This window comes from Amblyomma americanum, chromosome 3 (genome assembly GCF_052857255.1).
Source record: "Amblyomma americanum isolate KBUSLIRL-KWMA chromosome 3, ASM5285725v1, whole genome shotgun sequence".
Classification (NCBI taxonomy): domain Eukaryota; kingdom Metazoa; phylum Arthropoda; class Arachnida; order Ixodida; family Ixodidae; genus Amblyomma; species Amblyomma americanum.
In genome coordinates, this window is record NC_135499.1 from 145280408 (window position 1) to 145300666 (window position 20259).

At 44.2% G+C, this 20259-nt stretch overlaps 1 protein-coding gene across 2 annotated transcripts; it reads left to right on the forward strand.

Annotated features, from left to right (window-relative positions):
* The first annotated feature begins 4423 nt into the window (after window positions 1-4423).
* LOC144125076 (uncharacterized protein C3orf38 homolog) lies at window positions 4424-19642 on the forward strand. 2 transcript variants are annotated; one of them, XM_077658143.1, is made up of 4 exons: window positions 4424-4688; window positions 5852-6027; window positions 9727-9900; window positions 17528-19642. In XM_077658143.1, the coding sequence occupies exons 1-4, from the start codon at window positions 4568-4570 to the stop codon at window positions 17921-17923; spliced, it is 867 nt and encodes a 288-aa protein (XP_077514269.1). In that variant the 5' UTR covers window positions 4424-4567; the 3' UTR covers window positions 17924-19642. The 2 variants fall into 2 exon arrangements, with proteins under 2 accessions (XP_077514269.1, XP_077514270.1); XM_077658144.1 differs by having other exon boundaries at window positions 9745-9900.
* Window positions 19643-20259: the final 617 nt, after the last annotated feature.

Sequence of the window (20259 nt, forward strand, 5' to 3'; positions counted from 1 at the left end):
GCCACGCAATATGAATGTCCTTTCACCTATTCCCCGCACCTCCGAAAGAATTTTTTTTCTCTGCTGATAACGTCATTGGGCATTTTGTGGGCCATATAAGGCTTCCGCCCTAAAGAGGTGCCGAATGTTCTATATCCCCTTCTATATTAAAGCATCCCACTGAAATACTGTCATTACAGGCACTTAAAGAGGTCATATTGAAAGCAAAATCGTGGCTAATTATGTCTAGAACGCTGTAAGCGCTGCATTGAAATGACTGCTGAAAACATTACAAAAAGTTTTGACGACATGTTTTGTGAAGCGTGATTATCTTTAGTTGTGTCCTTTGAATCTGTGTACTTTTATTTTGCAGAGTGTGCAAGCGTGATTGCTGTTCTTAATGAAGCATGTTTTTTGTGTGTTTCATTATACTAAGTTTTGCAGTCTATGTAAGCTTCGTGTCTCCATATGTTACAATTAAACCACGTCATTTTGTCGCTGCGGAGTGTGCACTACGTATATATATATATATACGCCGACAGATTGCGCCAGATTTTTCGGTGAACGGTGTCGCGGTAATTCTGACAGACGGCGATATAAGAGCGACGCCAAATTTCGGCACGACACATCAGGCCAGTTCTTCTATAGCGATGAGTGAGGCGGACTCAGCTGCTAAACGCAGAGCGAGAAAAACTGCTCCAAATTTCATTACCTCAAGGGTGAAAGTCCGGCTTTGATGTATTAGCATCAAAATCCCCACCGCTATACTACGCTTTCTTTCATAGCCATCTTAATTATTGCATTACAACTTGTGTTCTCGCATATCATTCGTATACGACAGCGCTAAAACACAAATCCAAGCCTGAAGTACCATTACTTTCAATCCATGCGGTGCCACTGTTCCTGCATATTTTCAGCGACTTAATATTCTTCCCATTTCCCACCTAATCGTAATCTTCTCCAGTTCATATATCGCCAAGATCTTGCTAATCCTAATGTTCCAAGATTCTGATCGAGAAGTAACTTCCTCCTTCCAAAAGTCCGCACTAATTATGGCATCTCCAAAGTTGTATTCGCGTCACTCAAAGCAGTAACTAACAGATATCTCTGGAAATTAAATCTAGTTCCCTTCTGCATTTGTTTAAGCGCTCAAATCAATCTTTCATCCTTGAGTCATCAAATGATACTACCTAACAAAGTAACACGTAATCACTTTACAAATGGTTACTGCTTCACAAATTAGTACTGCGCATTTTTTAATTTGTACTAGCATTTATATAGCGTATACTATAGTATTCTGTTCTATTATTCACTTTATTCATCGCTGTTTTTATTTTTCATTTTTGCAATGTTTATACTTGTGAGCATTCTGTTTAAGATTATTTCAGTTTGGGTAATTCTTAATTTTCAGCTATTACTGTTTACTGTCTTTCCACTAGCGTTATAATGTTTCTTGTAATACTTTACATTCTAATCTATACTGTGTACAAATTTTTTGATATTCCTGATGCCATCTTACAATTCATTTTACATAGCTCAGGAGGTCAGTACTGTTTCATTATCGGACCTCTTTCTGTACTCATTTCATATGTATGTGCGAATCTTATGTGTCCAATGAACTAGAAACTTCACTAGAATATGTTTCAATGGTACGGTATCCCTGCTGGGATAACCTTACTAATCTTCTCTAATCATATTAAAACAGAGAGCCAAGATTTATCACCTAATCCTACTCACATCATCAAAGCGTGCTTGCATTTAAGCATTCCCTTGACCTTCAAACGCTATCGATGCGCAGAAAGCTTACTCGCTTTTTCACACGTCCACAGCGGCCAGTCCTTTATTTGGTCATTATCAGACCGACTGTCCATTGTCCATCTCGTCTGGATCATGCTCATAAAGTATGCGCAGCTTTTGCAAGCCCGAAAAGTTATCAAAGCTCGCCTCTTGTTTTGGCCATCAACGGTAGGGATTATTTGCCGTCTAGCGCTGTGAAATAGCCGACTTAACGCATTTTTATGGTTTATGGTTTATGGGGGTTTAACGTCCCAAAGCGACTCAGGCTATGAAATACGCCGTAGTGAAGGGCTCCGGAAATTTCGACCACCTGGGGTTCTTTAACGTGCACTGACATCGCACAGTGCACGGGTCTCTAGAATTTCGCCTCCATCGAAATGGAGCCGAGTGCCATAACCACTGAGCCATTAGTCCACCATTACCACTGAGCTATCAGTCCACGGCTGACAGCGACCTGAGTAGCCCATTCAATGGCCCGGGTTTGAACACCCAAGTCTGAGCTGACCAACACGGCCTCCCATTGCTCAAGAGTAGGGACTTGTATTAAGAGATTTCGGTGGCGGCAAACTAAAATTGCCGCGCATATCCGGTAATTCCAAGCATCCCACTAAACAAGCGCAAACCTGCATGAACGATTTCTCCGGACGATTCGCCGCCTTCGGCGCAAAAAATTTTGACGCCGGCCGTCTCTGCCGAAACTCGAGCACGCGGCCAGCTGAACGGTGTCACAAAGCGCGACGTACGAGGGCCGCTGAGCCTCGATGGAGTTGTCAAGGCCTTTGGAGTTCTCCCATTCCCCAACCTATTCGCTGCTCACGGCCCACTGCTCTCCAAGTACCGCGGGACCGTTAGGCAGAGCATTTGATGTCCTTGGATAGTATCGCCGTCCCGCTGGTTTCGCGAAGCCAAGATGAGTGACAGCAGTGGAAAAAAAAAGTGCAAAGCGATTTCCGCTGACGAAAAAACAGCCATAATCAAAGCACCGACATCCTTCGGTCTGGCGCATATGTTCTCCACCACAAGACACAACTGTTATGTGGTGAAGCCATAATGTTGCGCCGTTATGGCCAGCGGGTTTGCGCGTCATTTTACCGCGGCTGGTACCGGCCTTAGCACTAAGAAAACGGAGATAATTATTTAGAATAGGTATCTCACTGTCTTCTACGACGTTACTCCTTCAAGGCTCGTTCTCTAGGCGCTGAACTATACGCGTGCCGTTGAAGAAACGGGTGCAGGCTGACGAGGCAGGCATATGCGGTTAGTGTGTTCATTTTCGGCCCTATCGCAGACTCCCTTAGAAGGATAATGTGAACGGGAAAAGGTGTCCCTCAAATTTTTAGCCCCGTTTTAAGGCTATGAAGCGGACACAGGCCACGACAAAAGCAGGTGCACGCGACAGCGATTCCGTCGCGCGTTAGGAATGGCTTTGGGAAGGGCATCCGTTTTGGACGCACAAGTGCGCTGGCCACAATGACGCCAACACATACCGGTGTCAAACTTAACTCCAGCTTTATGGTCCTCGGTCTGCGCGGTAGTAGGTAAGCGCTTTGGCATGCGGCAGATAAGGCCATGTTCATCTACGGTTATAACGAAGCAGGGGACATAACGAAGAAATAACATGTCTCCTTCGACTGCGTTATAACTTATAACGAGGTTCCTCCACTGTAGTTGTTGCTCTATAACAAAAAGACAATCTAAGTACTTTGGACATGGATTTTAGATAATACTTGTGAGAGAACAGGGCACGAAGAGCAGCATCAGCAAAAAGAACACGGCAAAAGAAAGGAGAGAGAGGAAAAAAAAGGCAGCATGTTTTCACTTGTTTTGCAAAATATTCCTAAGCTAGCAGAAACTGGAAGGTCGACGCACTTGTCCTGGGCCTGCTGGATCTCGTTTTAATCGGCTACAACTCAAGAACACAGCGGCAAATGCCCCTCAGAAGAAAACAGCCCCCCCCCCCCCCCCCCTCATCGCGTCGTTGTCATGACGGCAGAGAAGAAAACACAACAGGAATTATGTTGTCTTCTTCTCTGCCGTCTACGTCTCTTATACCCTCGTTAACCATTAAGACTTCCTTTCAGTTTCATCGATGAAGCCTGAAAGATCACTTACACGGTACTTTCCCTTTTATATATGCCCTTCTTTAGGTGGGCGCCCTTTCGGAATTTTAGAGTAGCTTTAACTTTACCTAACACCACCCTAATAACAAGACATTCTCCTCCACTGTGGGTATGTGCCACTCCACCGGAGGCCAACAACAGCATGTAACCATCCTCGGTTGCCAGGCGGCAATGTGCTAGCTACTCACACATATTCGTTAAATTGTGTTTACGCATGGGCACAAGTGCATTTTGGGCGCCGCAAAGCATCGTTTAAAGTTCGCGCGAGTTCGTCTCTGGGTCCTTTGGATAGCAGCGCCACTTTTGCAACTTGGTGTTGAAACTGAAACTGAAACCAACAAATAATAGTCGCATACTCGAAACAATTTTAATTATCAATGTTCTTCAACTTCACTTCATTTTTTACACTTATAAACTCCGCAGGGTATTAATTGTTTATTTGTTTTGAATAAGTAATTTTCAATAAACTGTCACTAGCGTCCTCTTTTGTAGCTTCATTGTATGTCGACTTCGCGTACAGCGCTTGCATATTATACCTATCCTAACCAAGCCAAGTCAATTCGCGATTTTATGCTATTACTTCACGTTCATAGTGTTGTTTCGTTGCTTAGAAAGACAAAATTGTGAGTAACGTGCAATGAGTAGTGCAGAAGTAACGTAAAGGAACAAAAATGCTAACAGAGAGAGAACAACAAGGCCTGAGCAAGATCATCGGTAACCTGGAACTGGCCGACGTGATCGCGTTGGCGCAAACTGTCACTTGCAAGCAGATAAAGCTCACAGAAAGATCAGGTAAATCATGCTTCTGAGCACAAGAGTACTAACGTTTGGCCTATCAGACCTGCACATACTTCTGCTTCGCGCCTGCATTGTTCGGCTGCGCATGGCATTGTTTCCTTCTGTTCGTAACTAGTGCCAAACGAAAAAAAAAAAATAAAAGGACGCGCTGTTACCAGGACGCATAGATCCGTCATGTTAATGTGCTGGAAATGGAAATGTGTGGTGGTGGTACTACTGCTGTACTTGTATTACTAGTTTCATTCTCGATTCGCGCGTTTCTGTGTTTCGCGAGATAGCGGCACATTGATGCTTCTTCTTTCAAAAGCGCGCTATCGTTCCTGGCGCGTTCGTGAGTTCTCATGTGCCTGGAGTATGGTGCACAAGGCGATTTTATTGTCGCGGTATGAATACGCTGTTATGTGCAGAGCTTTGTGTTGCCTTCAGGCAATTCGTTTTTTTACTTACGTTGATGTAAATCTCCGTTCTGCGTTATGTGCCAGCTCCATTACTGCCTTTGAAGACGACTTCGAAATATGTTGAGGCAAAGGATGGAAGCGCGAATAGTTTATTCTTTAAAGTTCTCTCGTTATGTTAACGTACGGTGTGGATTTCCCGCCTTCAGGCAATGTCGTACAGTCGCACTGTGCGCGCAAACCTACTGCATGGAAATACTTTCTCATGTGCGTCGTCTACGAGAGATAAATTTACTGTTTTTGTTCGGCGACACCTACTTAACGAAATTCCGCATTGCTATTCTGCATGACGGTTTCATTTTTAAATTTCTTTGCTGCTTGCTGCTGCATCGTCAAAGTTGTTCAGTGTCTGAGCTGTGCTTATGTAGTACGGTTATAAGTTCAAGTGAAGTGAAAGGTAACAAATTCAGTCCTGTGCTCTTACTGAATTCAGATAAATTGTAATGCAAATTAAGCTCGACCCTGCTGTGGCACCACAAGGCTCCAAGTTGTATTCACGTGAGCATACTGCATATCCAAACTCTTGAGGAATTGTCTGTCAGAGTGGATAGGCTTGAGCAGAATGTTTTGTTTACTTTTCTTCCAGCCTGTACAAATCCTCAGTAGAAAGTGCAAATGGCATTGCAGCAACACCATGTTCATATTCGTATCAAGTGTAAAGCTAAGTGTTCCGGGCTTCACGTGCCTCTGTGCCCACTGCAGAAGCCGAGAGAGCCATCCTAAACGGCACCCAGAACCCAGCTGACCTTCTTCGGCGCAAAAAGATCCTGCGTGAGGTGCTGTTCCGCTACCTTTGGAGTGAAAGCGTCTTTGTGGCGCCTGCACTAGCCAAGTCTGATCTCATCAATGCGTGCCTGCAGCATTGGCAGGAAGATAATGTAAGTAAACTGTGCAGTGCCCATAATTATACCGCTCAAATTTTTTGGTCATGTCTGCCTGTTCTTTAGTTGCAGTTCTCATAAGTGCAGCTGTGTGCCCCACAATCTTCTGCGGGGGCAAGTTTGGTCATGAATGCAACCTGTGTGATAATGCGACCCCCCTGTGTTAATTTTTTTTTTCAGTGCTCGGAGCTTTGATGTTACGTTTTTCGCAAATGATCTGTTATTCTGAAAGAAATGGTTCTTGCATGTTGTTTTTTATTTTTGTCTTCTGTGCTCAATATACTGCTTTAGCCTCATGAGCAAGCAGCAGTAAGTTGACTAGGTTGAGAAGCTGCACCTGGGGCCATGTTTATAGCATTTCTTTTCATTTACATTGCATTTGGTCCTCCGCCATTGCTCACTGCACCTGTTGGCGTAAGCCTTGGGGGACGATGTCATGCTGGTCCTAGCAGAAATGCACCAGTAGTGCCACTTACTTGCATAGATGTGCCCGGCACTCATGCCGCTACAGCGGACCAGCAGCGACGCCACCAAATGATGGAGCACAACGATACAATTCACTTTCCTGACGAGCTTTAGCAACACTTAATCCCATCTCGGGAAAGAAGTTCTGTGTTGGTTTTGGTTTTTTACTAATTGGTGAAGGATGGTCGCCATTACTTGGCCAGACTGGATGCAGCAGCAATTTGTTGGCTAGTGGCAGAGCTGCGACCAGAACAGCCCCACCTGTGAATGGTAGTTTGCCTTCCCACCTCGTATTGCTTTTGTCACATTTGACGGCATGACTATATGAAATCACAACGAAATGAATCATTGCAAAATTTGGTCTCCATTTTGCATCTTTGTAGGTTTCATTTCTTGTCTGTGCCATTTTACACCTTATGTTCTTTTGCACTAGTGCGAGAACTGTTACATAATCTTTGTTTTTAACACTTATGCTGCGCCAAAGTTTCCAAATTTCCAAATGCTTAAATTTGTTACATTCGAAGGTAAAGTTCATCGCTGAATACCTTAGCATCAGAACCAAAATATGAAGTCAGCATGAATGGGAAATTACAGAGCCGCATCCGTTTTTTCATAATGCCCATTATTGGTGTTGGTGGAAAACTATTGCAAGTACCTCTAGTCTGGTGCTGTGAAATGGAGGGACTTATGGACGAGGCAGTGTTGATGAGGCACAGCTAAAAAGTGACACATACTATGGTGCTGTGGAAGCGTGAGAAGTGGGTAACAGCTTCCTTACATGCAATTGCAATTTACTGCAATAGCACCAGTGGCACTTGGCGAAATGCTAGCATTGTCCATGTGAAGCCTGAGTGAGTGAAGCCTCCCCCCTCCAGAAGTACCACAAACCATCCACCTTCCCATCACACGCCCCCAGCTAAGGGCTGGCCACCCACCCACTGGCACCCGGGATCAATCTCCCCATTGCACCGCTGCTCACATTCGCCCTCAAGAAGTGTCATCTGTCACCCACCCTCCTAACTTTACCTTCCAAAAGCACCACCCACTAGATGCCCAAGCAGCAGCAGGATGAAAAGCAACAGTGAAATCAAATTAAAAGATGTGGTGCGAAAGCTGACTGCCCCCCAAAAGCACCACCGTCCAGCCACCTCCTCCCCCCTTCTGCCATAGCTAGAAGTGCTCCTCACAACCCACTCACCCACCTCTGCCCATTTCGGTCCATCTTCACCCTCCAGAAAAATTCTGTCGCGCCTGTGAACCCTCAGCTTAGCGTAATAGCATCAAAGCAAGTATCGAGGATACATTCAGCAGCTATCACAGCTTTCTTGCATCAGGTTTCATGATCATCCTGCCAGTTTTTTTATCGTTCTTACCATGAAATTTTTTTCACTGCTTGAGAAGTATGAATGGTAATGGCAACTGGTGCTTCCCGTGCTATACAGCAAAATTCAGTGAATTTGAATTCTCTTTATTCAAACTTTCCTTCCTGTCCCTTCAAGTTAAACCAATCATTTTCCTTTCTAAAGTGAAGGGAACAGAGTGGGTCAGCGTACAGAGTTAAGGATTTCCTAGTTGAAATCATGAAAATAGGAAAAGCATGGGCAGGGCATGTAATGCGATAATCCGTTTTGGTATGGAAATGGATTACAACTGAGGGCAAGCATAGAGCAGAAGGTGGGTGAGATTAGGATGTTCACAGGGATGACATGACCGCATCAGATGCAGAACAGGGCTTATTGAAGGGCTATGGGAGAGACTTTGTCTTTCAGCATACGGTGTTAGGTTGCTGATGATGACGAATTCAAACCTGCAGTTTATTTTGCTTTGGTCTTATAAGCATTAGATGTATTAAAAATGCTCCCCTTAATTTGGGCTCTGCATGACTAAAACAAATTTTCAGTTCCTTTGAGTTCACATTATCTAAAGTGAACTGTAGATGTTACCAGCTTCATTATAACTTTAGACTTTTCAGTCTAAACTGAAAAAGCTGGTAACAGTACACTGATTTCAAATTTTAGAGTTTGTTTGAACTGAAAATGGTCAGTATCCTTGGAGTGTACGCCACAGGTTGCTAGCTGTTGAGTACGAGCTACAGTCACTCACAGGAGCAATATGAACGAAGTGCACAAGCCAGAATTGTTGTGAGACAGTGAGATTGTGGCATTAGGTAGTCTGGTTGTACGTTTTTAGGCATTGCTCCACTATCTTAGACAAAGAACAGTGCAGACCGGGAGTCTGCACCTCGTGGTCTTCATTGCTGGCATTGCGTCGCCTGCTAGCACATTGAATCTCATCACCCGATTAGATCCGTTACTTTGTTGGGGATTTGTCCACTGCATGCAAGGACACAAACGTTTGTGACTTTGACAAGCCACTGTCAACGCGAAGCCAGGTACAGGTGTCATGATGTGTAATCTCCCAACTTTGGCAACAGTTCAGCCATCACGGAGACCACGTTTTGTGCAGCCCTGTGACCCCTGGATTTCTGTTACAGTCACCTTTTCTTTCCTTCCAGTCATACATTTTGCTCACATGAAGTGGTTGCTGCTTTCGCAGTTCCCTCCGTGAGCGAACGAATGAGTAATGAGGGGCAAGCAAGAAATACCCATACAGTTATCACAATTAGCTAGATCAAGGCAAACACAGCAACTGGGCAGAAAGTCCTCATTTCACTGCCATGAGAGTAGAAATTCCACAACACGTGTAGTCCACCTGTAATTTTCATGCAATTGTTTTTATGCAACCCAGTTTTTTGTTTGAATAAACCTCATTTACATTTATGCCTCATGGCCTGATCTTAACTTCCCCACTGTTTATTTCCAGCTCTAGGATCCAATTCTGTGAGCAGTGCTCTAAATATGGTGTTATGTATGTTAATTATTCGTAAATCAAGTGCTCATGCTTTCAAACAAGCCAGTATAGTAACTTGATTTTTGACTGTACAGGGCTACTCCATGTATCACCAAAAAAGAATCGACAGTCGACTGACGGATTTTGAAAACATAAAAACCGAAAACTCTAACCCCTAGTTAAAACTCAGTACAACTGTATTACCATTCTTCTGCACCGACACACTACTGTGTTTGCTGTTATCTTGAAAAATGATAGTTCATTGTTCTGCTTCTTTTTGCATTGGTAGAACTTGTCATGCCTGAGAGGACTCAACAGGTAGTTGAGGTGACCCCATTCTACTGCGGGGCACCACTCAAAATGTAACGCGGGCAATCGCAGTCACTCAAGTCTGGCCAGTTTCCAGCAAACGGCGCCGAGAAGGATGGCAAGATAACGGAGGCAAGTTTCCAGGAGAAACTGGGCTCGGAGTTCACCAACTGGTTCTTCGCACAGCTGAACGCAGAAGGGGAGAAGTTGGGCCACCAGCACTTCTTTCCCAACTGCCACCTCAGGGTGAGCGTCACCGTGTTTCTTCAATTCTGCCTGGAATACAGTGCACAGCATGAGTTAGCAGTCAATACGTGATTAAGTATGCTGTGGCAGCACACTGTCATGCATTGCATTCACACATTTGAATCTTGGAGGGTGCGGGAGTTGCTTACTCACTTTTATAGCGACCAAAGGTGACCACTTTTTACAATTCTCGAGCTGCCATCTTTTACCCCAGCAGCTCGCATTACTGTGCATTGCTGTTGGCAAAGGTTCTTCGAGAAGTTTTGGAAGAAAGAAGGAAAATAGTGAGAGGAGGAAAAACACAAAATAAATATTGGTCCTTGGTAGACTTATTTGCTTAACTATAAACAATGATCACATTCTGATTATTGTGATAAATAAAAAAATGAAATTGAAGATATGTCTAGTTCTTTAAATGCTCTTTGTTGTGTACTGAATAACATCTGTACAAAGCCTGAGGACAATATCACTTTATATTTTGAAATGAGATACCATCAAAATGAACTGCTTGGCTCTGAACCATGCGCTAGTCAAGCAGCACAGCTCTCTGTATGAACGCTCAAATCAAATCTCCATCAATTGTTGTTGCCTCACTTTTGTGTGTCAACTTCTTGGCCTTCATACAATAATCCCCAAGATCATGCTGAGCTTGCCTTTACTGACTTTTAGAGGCTACAGAGGATTACTGATTTTATTTTTGTTCTTGGATGTGGACAGCCACTGCTGAGACTGCTGGATGAAGCAGGCTATATTCAAGCATCTATGTATTCTCTAGTCTTAAGTCTAAGGACGGATGGGAGATGGTGCTAGAAAAACTAGCCAGCCTGTATACGCAATGCCTTATGACCTTGAGCATACCAGAAGCTTGGAAGAACACTAACATTATCTTAATTGATAAGAAAGGAGATGTCAAGGACTTGAAAAATTAGACACCAATCAACTTACTGTCCGTTGCCTACAAGGTATTTTCTAAGGTAATCGCTATTAGAGTCAGGACAACCTTGGACGTCAGCCAACAAAATAATCAGGCATGCTTTCTTAAAGGATGCTTGACAGTAGACCATATTCACACTATCAATCAGGTGCTATAGAAATACTCAGAATATGTCCAACCCCTATCATTGATTATGTGAAAGCATTTGACTCAGTGGAAACCTCAGCAGTCATGCAGGCAGGCGCAGAAGAGTCTTGTGTGAAAATACTGGCAGATATCTATAACGACTGCCCAGCTACCGCACTCCTGCATAAAGTCAACAATAAAATTCCAATAAGGAAGGGCGCCAGGCAGGGAGGCGCGATCTCGCCAGTGCTATTCACTACCTGTTCACAGGAGGTATTCTGAGGCCTGGATTTAAAACAGTTTGGGATAAGAGTCAATGGAGAATACCTTAGTAATCTGCGATTCGCTGATGACATTACCTTGCCAAGTCACTCGGGAGATGATCTGCAAAGCATGATCAATGAGTTAGGAAGGCAGAGCAGAATGGTGCGTCTAAAAATTAACATGCAGAAAACGAAAGTAATGGTCGACAGTCTCGCAAGGGAACAGCAATTCACAATTGGTAGCGAGGTGCTGGAAGTGGTAAGGGAATGCATCTACTTAGGGCAGGTAGTGGCCGCTGATGTGGATGATGAGAGGGAATTAACTAGAAGAATAAGAGTGGGGTGGAGCGCGTGGTGCAGGTTCTCCCAGATCAAGATTGGCAATTTACCAATATTCCTCTAGAGAAAAATGTACAACAGCTGTATCTAACTGGTACTCACCTATGGGGCACAAACGTGGAAGCTAATGAAAAGGGTTCAGCTTAAGTTAAGGACAACGCAGCGAGCTATGGAAAGAAAAATGATGGGTGTAATGTTAAGTGACCGGAAGCAGGCAAGTGGGTGAGGGAACAAACATGGATTAATGACATCCTAGTCAAAATAAAGAGGAAGAAATGGGCTTGGGCAGTGCATGTAATGCATGTATGCGACGGCAGGCTAACCGCTGGTCCTTAAGGGTAACGGAGTGGATTTGAAGAGAAGGTAAGCTTAGCAGGGGGCGGCAGAAGGTCAGGTGGGCAGATGAGATTAAGAAGTTTGCGGGGATATGGTGGCTGCAGCTGGAAAAGGGCAGGGTTAATTGGACAGACATGCGAGAGTCCTTTGCCCTGCAGTGGGCGTAGTCAGGCTGATGATGATGGTGATGATGGCTGGGTCTTACTTTTCATTCTGTAGTGTGCAAGTGAGCCAGCCGGATTTTCTGGATAATGGGTCCTTTAACGCTATCGCTAGTATTTTCGCACGTTTTTGCATTTCTTTCTGCCATTTCTGCATTTTACTTCGCCGAGGTGACAGTCACTAGCAGTGGTATATGTAGTTCGTGTCTCTGCGCGACTGACGCCAAGATACCATTGCAACCTTGGCTACAATACAGCGCGACTTCCAAGTGAGAAGCAATCCTTTACACCATGATGGGCCCATTTCACATGCATGCGATTTTCGCCTGCGGCATTGCGAATTCTGTCGGCCTGCGACTAGTGAGGGCCATCAGTCTAGCCGCAGACGGCTTGCGATTGAGTTCCGTCCGGTTGGTATTCAGTCGCAGCGTCGGTGCGTTCGCTCTGTGACTGACCAATGGGGAGCGCCGAGACGCCATGCAGTGTGCGGTCACATTGGAGCTGTTGCCGCGTCGGAAGCAATTAAAGCTGTTTATTCTAATCAAAAGTACGAAATATTGCCTTGCATCTAAATATACGGTGTTTTTAATATCATCAACACATTTCGGGCACCATTTCTGTCGCGTTTGATCATGGGTTGCCTATGCAAACATCAAGCAACCTTGCCTGTCCCTCTGACCGAATTCGCTGGGTACGCGTTTCATGTGAAAGCACTGACTTAAAATCGCACTGCGGCATCACCGACTGGACGGACTATTTTCGTTCTAGTCTCAGCATGTGAAATGGGCCTTAGAAAACAACGTCGCCACTGGGCAGAAGTTGTTTGATGTGTCAGAAAAGTATGTGAGGGAATGGAAGCAAGATCTTTGCGTGCAACGATACCCTGCTGTTGGGGAGGTGGTTCGAAATTGGATTCACGACCAAAGAAGTAGGAACCTTGGTGTTTGCTACGGCGACATTGAAGCGAAGGCACGCACTGTCGCGGAGGAGATGTGCATCCCGCGCACTGAGTTTAAGGTGTCGAAGAAACGGGTGACAAATTTCATGAAATGTAATGGACTGAGCCTAAGTGAACGCATGACCATATGCCAAAGGTTGCCTGAAGCATACGAAAGGAAACAGTGCACATTCCCGCGTTACGTGAGTGACCTGAGGGCAGAACATTTGTTCCTGCTTAGTCAAATTGGCAGTGCTGACCGCACTCTGGTCTTATTTGACATGCCCAGTAAGAGGACTGTGTCAGGGAAAGGGGAGCACCAGGTTTGCTTGCTGACCGTGGGCAACATGCACAAGTTTTTCATGGTCAGTTGTGCTGCACTGTAGATGGGCACAAGCAGACGGCACTGCGAATCTGTGGTCAAATGAACACAGCAACTCAAAGAAAGTGAAACAGTGGCACACCTAGCCAGACATTGTCATGCATACGGGTGTGAGCCTTTGTTTAGGGATACAAACGTGTTAGCGTAAATTGTGTTGATGAACGGAGCACATATACTTTATTGTTTGCATTTCTCACTTGCACTTGAACCATTTTTTTTTAATGCATTGTACTGTGTATGTAATGTCGCTGCTGCCAAAATGGTTCCCTGGCCTTGCCAAGCTGTGTTCACAGCTTTTTGCCAGGGAGGCCAGCAACACTGTAAAATGTTGAAAACTAGATTTGATTTGATTTGCTTATTTCAGCACCAAGACCACCACACTAGGGAAATAGCAGAAGCTTAAAGAGACACTGATGACTAATCGAAGTTGGCCTGTGTTGATAAGGTACCGCGTTCTAATCACAGAGAGACCACTCTCACTGAAAATGGAGATTTTTAAGCTAAAAAGAAAAAAAAATTGAGATACAGGTGTCGTCATCACCAGCCTATTTCGCAACTAAAACGCTTGCATTGACACTGGTTTTTGGAGCACAGATGCCAGACGCTACGCTACTCCACCATTCACTGCAAAATGATGGCAACCCGTCCTTTTCAGTAAGGATGTCACGAGTTTGGATCGACTGGCAGGAACATTTTTAAATCCAATTTTCTCAGCCATAAATGCGTCTTGTGCTGCTGGATTAGTCAACATTGCCAGAAAGAGTCAGAGAATAAATTTTTACTTAGAACAATGATTGACAGCATTTGTCCTTAATGTCTCATTAAGCTTTTCTTATTGCAAGGAAGAAACATGCATCAGTCATCCATCCAACATCCGTTATGACCGAGGTATTACCTTTCTCAGCATGATGCAGTGACATGTTTAGAGCACAATGGCTGGGTCTTACCTTTCATTCTGTTGTGTGGAAGTGAGCCAGTGGCTTTAGACCATATTCCTTTTTTTGTGAGTGTATGTATGCTGCTTTTCCACCTTGTGCATGTATAAAAAGCCCATGCTTGCAGTAGTAAAGCTTCACTTGATAACACTTGTGCATCCTCTTGCTTGTCTGGGCTTGTCATTAGCACTGAGGTTCCAAAATAACATCTTACAACACCCACCACTGGTCTGGCAGAGGATAATCATTACAACTGAGCTTAATAATGTGGACTGGGCTGCCATATCAGTTCTGTGAAAACACGGTTTGATAAACAGAGGGAAAGCCTTGTTTTTAAGCATATTAAGTGCGTTATACCGCATACTCAAATATATAGAAATACCAATGGGCATCCTATGTGGAAGTAAATGGTTTCTGGATGCTCACCACTTTGGCGTGGAAAGGCCAATAGAGTCGTAAGCAATGCAAGCATTTTCTTCATGTAAAAGTCTCTGTACGGTCACAAGTGTAAGTGGTACTTTTCTCACCACATCTTGGTTGCACAAATATTCTTCGTGGAATTGTTTCTTTTTATATTGCGTGTAAACTGCTGGAGTTTGAATTTTTTACTTTTTTCTCTTTCTATATGTTCTGTGTTTTGTGGTCGTCCTTTAGCAATGCGCCAAGATGCATACCCACAAGCGCCTTCAAATTTTGCTTCTACTAGTCTTCGATGTAGATGAGTTCTGTTTTCATTGGTACTCTGAAGTTACCGTAAACAGCAAAAGCACTGTTGTATGTGTTAGCATTGCTTGCAGTGAGACCATGGTGCATATGGTATAGATAAAGGTACCAATATTCGTGGTACAATCTTTGGTTTTGAGTTAAAAGCTTTAGCTATTTTGCCAAGACAATGCTGCTCAAGTTTAGACGGCATGGTTAGCGCTGCACAAAAAAACACAGACAGCAGATGGAATGAATTGGACAAAACTGAATGTTGCTAACAACTCAGGCTTTTGTTGAAAGATCAGTTGTTTTTATACAGCAACTGCTCCTTAACAACAAATAGAAACCGAACATGCAGGCATACCATATTGCCTACTTCCCCATCTGCCTGTTATGTTGATAACTGAATGAATCTGGTCCTGGTGCTATGTCTAAGGTAGACCATTAATTTTTTTTGCATATGTGAACGATATCAAGGCCTTGCTGACACGCATGCCACTAGCTTTGTCAATTTTCGCATTGTCAATTATTCTCATTGTAAGTTCGGCCTTGCATCTGAGTGAAACTGCGGTTGGCTCAAGCACAGGACTGCAGTTACGGCATTCACGATGCTGTTTTTCAAAGTGGCTTCCTTTTGTCCTGTTCCTGTCCATGTTTTTGCTGTGCTCCCTTAGCCTTTCATTAAGCTGCCTGCCTGTCTGGTCTATTTACCGCCTACCACAGGTCAACGGTATGGAATAAACCACTTCTGGATTCTTGAGTGTGATCCACAAAGCTTCAGGAGGTTGCGTATCTGATCCCCATGGCCACTGGTTCACACAGCTGGCTAATCCAATGGGAACAGGTGGTTCCCTAGCTTAGTGCTCATCTTTCAGGGGTGCACCACGTGGGAAAGGTAGCCTGTGCATTGAAGTTCCCGTCGAATTGTAGGCAACAAATGACTGCCACTGTTGGTGTCGCTTTGAGCACGCGATGGTTGTGGTTTCGACATTCGTGCTCCAACAGACCTTGAAAAGTTTTTCCAGTGCAGAAAAAGGTACTTTCACATAAATCTTGCCTACTTTATTCAAGTTGTGCAAGATACCGTGGAAATACAGGATTACCGCCACTTTCCATCTATTTGTTTTCTTCATTCCAGCAAGCTTACAGACTGGTCTATTCAACTTTCATGCGCAAAGTGACACCACTCAAGTAACTTTTGTGGACTGCACTCAAGAAGTGGTTTATTCCGTACTATTGGCCTGTTGTAAGTGGTACATAGGCCAGACAGGCAGGTGACTGAATGAGAGGCTAAGCAAGCACACCAGCAATGTGGGCAGGACATTGGGAAGCCACTTGGCAGAACACCTTTAAGTGCAGTCCTGAACTTGAAAAAAACCATGGTTTTGCTCAGCTGTAAGACCAAACTTGCAAGGGAAATAGTTCAAGCTGCAGAAATTGACAAAACCGGTGGAACATATTCAGCAAGTTCCGATATTGCTCACCAAAAAAGAAATGGACTTCCTTACGTATAGCACAAGGGCCTTATTCATGCAGTTATCAACATGATTGGCAAACATGTAGGAGGTAATTTGATGTGCCTGCATGTTAAGTTCCCTGTTGTTGTTAATGAGCAGTTACCGCAGCGGCGGCCAAGTGGTTGAGCATCCGCCTCGCATGCGGGAGGTGCGGGGTTCGATCCCAAGTGCCGCCTGGTACCCATCAGTGATACAATGGGTACAAGCTTTTCCCTGGTCTGGTGTTCGGCTTATTTAGAGTGAAATGCTTTGGAATGGGTCTTTGACCCCACCTTGAGAAGCTGAAAATACCTTGTGCCATGGCGCTCTTTGGCCATAGATGCCCTTGTGCCATAAAAATCCATATTCATCATCATGTTAATGGGCAGTTGCTGTGAAAAGCAAGTGATCTTTCAATGAAAGACTGATTTGCGAGCAGCACTTTGTTTCATCCACTTTGTTCCTTCTGCTGTCGGTGTTTTTTTTTTTTTGCACTAGCCATTTCAGCTAAGCAAACACAAGATAGCCAGCAAAAATGTAGCAGCTAGAGTTGTTTGGAACACTTGTAGTATGCAGGTAGTATGTGAGACCACATGTATTGGTGGAAGTTCATAGTAGCTTGCTGGATAGCATGTGGCTTTTCTTTTCTTTTAGTTCTTACCTATAATTAGCTGATAAGTAGTTGTTGCACAAGCAGTTTGCATTTGTGTGAGCAGCGTTGCTAAACTCAGCAAGTTCTATACTGTATTATTTGAATTTTACTTGCATAGCCTGGTGTGTATGTGTTGGACCTTACTCCATTGGCACTGGGGTGTCAGTTTATATACAAACAATGCTCTGTGCTGATTTTAGCAAGTTGAAATTGTAAATGAAATAACTCTAAGACAGGTCTGTTGTTCGTTTTATACACGTGCATTGATTGCACATCTAAGATTTTGAATGAATGCGTGCTACATTGCATTCTTTCTTGCAATGCTTGCTTATAAAGGCTTTGCCTTTGGAATGGCCTGCAGGTGCAATGCTTTGAGAGGCTTGCTGGGCGGGAGAACCCTCCACGTGTGCTCTCAATCCGGGGTTCCGAGGCAGCCTCACGCTTCATGTGGCAGCTGGCTGGTGGTGCCCGGCGCATGTTCCACCCCAATGTGCGTTCGGTCAAGTGCGAAGTGGAAGAGCACGGACTGGCACGCATCCACGTTGGCGGTGTGGTACACGAATACAACAGCTGTATGGGACTCTTCGAGTGCGGCTTTGGGTTGGTGCGTGACCCCAATGCGACCGCCACCGAGAGTGATGTCTGGAAGCTGCAGTTTGTAGAGGTGATCCTCAGGGTGTCGCGCATTGGTTTCATCACAGCTGCCGTGCTCTCAACTGGCGAAGACGACATCACTATGGAGCTAGAGTGTGCTTGAGGGCAGGTTTCATTGTTTTTCTGCGCCCCCTTCCCCCTTCTGTCCTGACACATTTCTTTTGTAGCCTCCTCTACATAGGGTAGTACTGGAACTACTAGCCTGTCTACCACATGCTTCTCATTGAATGCAGTGTAGCAAAGAGAATGTGCGGGAATCAGTGAAAGCCAGAAATGGTTTTCATGGCATTAGGACTGGTGTGGGAACAAATAAAGCAAGAATGAACAAGTGAGAAGGGGTCACATATACCCGCAGGCTAGCGAAAGCACTCGGCCTGCTGCGATTCTTCCACATTTCCCTGAAGTCCATTGCCTCCCCCCTTGACATCATTACTGTTGCACATTTTTTTCCGGGCAGCCATGGCAGATGCATTGATGTTGTGGTGTTGTGAGGTGTTACCAGTAGGTGGGTGGCTGCCACGCTTTTGCGAGTAATTTTTTCATGAAAGAGAAATTGCTGTATATTGTTCAGAAGGTAAAATAAAAGTTCCTAGTTCCTGGTGTTAAGAGCAAGCATCAAACATGCTAGTATTTCAAAGTTGAATGGAAGATAGTATTTGGATGCAGTGTCCCAGTATCACCTTTTTGATGGCTTATTATGTGCGGTGTGCTTCTACGCATTCAGTATCAAGCACTTATGCAAGTAAATTTTTCTGTGAACTCTGCCAGATGCAGTTTGGTCTTTTGACATTTATGACCTATGTAACTTGCAATGTGCACAATAATTAGAACCAAGTATATCTGATAAGATGGCTTTGTATGATGATATTCATTGCAGAGACTAATAGTAAACAGCTGACTTCATATTTTGCAGGCTGTGCTTATCTGTGGATTCTTGTATTATTGATTCGCTTGACTTCTGTGTGTTCGTGTTGTCGGCTACCTTTTTGCAGGGAAGTTACCTGCTTCTTTTGAAGGATGCAACTAATGCTACCTTGAGGGCTGCGGCAGGCTTATTTAAAGTGTGTTCACAGACTAATGCGCCAATTTTGTAATAAGCATTTTGTTGCTCCTTTAAATGTAGTCTTGGGCAGACCCTTTGAGTAAAAGACACAGTACGCACCTCTTCACAAGAACTGGACTGATGGGCTTGCTGGTACAACACCATGAGGAAACATTGCTTAAGAATGGGACAGCAAGTGAAAAACACACAGGTGCAGACAGTGGAGTGTCTGTGTGCCTCTTTGTTGTCTCCTTAGGTGCTGTTTTCTTGCAATGAACACCTCTTGTTCATATGAATGGTGCATCTAGCTGTGTCCTTGTCAGCCAGTTGTAGTCTCCTTTAAGCAGACACATCAAAACATAGGAACAAGTGTAAGCCACCTAAGTATTTGTAGTGACATGTTGCAGTTAACATGATTGGATTTCTTTCAGAGGAACGTGATGGACGGTTCCACTATACTTATATAAAGCCCTGTTAGAAATCACTTCGTAATGCGAAGCCTTTTCCTCATGATGCAAAGCAGTAGTTATCACCGGTCTTTCCTCTCAATCTACTCGAGTTAAGGCATTGTTTTTGTAGATCTCAAAAACAAGCAGTTTCATGCATTATCTTGTTAGTTTTTGTCCTGTACCTAACAATGATGAGCTTCCTTGTAATTCTTACTGCGAAGCACTTCCATATTCATCTTGCGTTTATGCTTCACAATTTGTTATGTGCCACTGTGTAGAGATACACTGTCTGAATAAAATTTGCAGCAAACTAGCTGCACAAGCAGTGAAATGAGATGCATTTTTGTCAGTTGTCAGTGCGGATAAGAACTGCTGTTTGGAGGAGGCTTTAACAATGTCACTCTGGTTATTGAGTGCTATTACTGAAATCATTGCTGAGAAGGAAAGAGTGGATAAAAGAAAGAGAAACATAAAGGCTAACCACATCATCGTCTGGTTTGCTACCCTGTCCTTATACTCCGTTTCAAACATCATGTGCAACACTGACAAAGGTAGCGCTCTTGTTCGCGCTGCCTGCATCCGCGACCAAAAAGTAGTGCGTTATTTGTGGTGAGCAAAACATAGTAAATACTTTGCCTGTAGGCTTACCACATTACACACTTGTCATGCTCTTGATTAAATGCACTGTTATTGCTGACAACACGCTGTCGCTTTCTCATGCCATAGACCACTCGGGCACAGAACAAGCGCGGAGTAACACACCTCCCTTTATTTTCCCATCCGGGCTACTTCCGTACCTTTCACAGTGTTGCACCTGATGTATGAAACGGAGTATAGGGAGGGCAATATTTTTAGGAGGGGAGGAGGGCCAGTTGGAAAAAAAAGAACATAAATGTCTGCAGGCACATGCAGGGAGTTGTGGTGCAGCGGCTAGAGCCGTTTGAACAG

Coding starts and splice junctions, on each gene's coding strand:
- LOC144125076 (XM_077658143.1), top strand. CDS start 4,568: ATGCTAACAGAGAGAGAACAACAAGGCCTGAGCAAGATCATCGGTAAC. Junction 4,689..5,851: donor AAAGCTCACAGAAAGATCAG/GTAAATCATGCT, acceptor TGCCCACTGCAG/AAGCCGAGAGAGCCATCCTA. Junction 9,901..17,527: donor TTCCCAACTGCCACCTCAGG/GTGAGCGTCACC, acceptor AATGGCCTGCAG/GTGCAATGCTTTGAGAGGCT.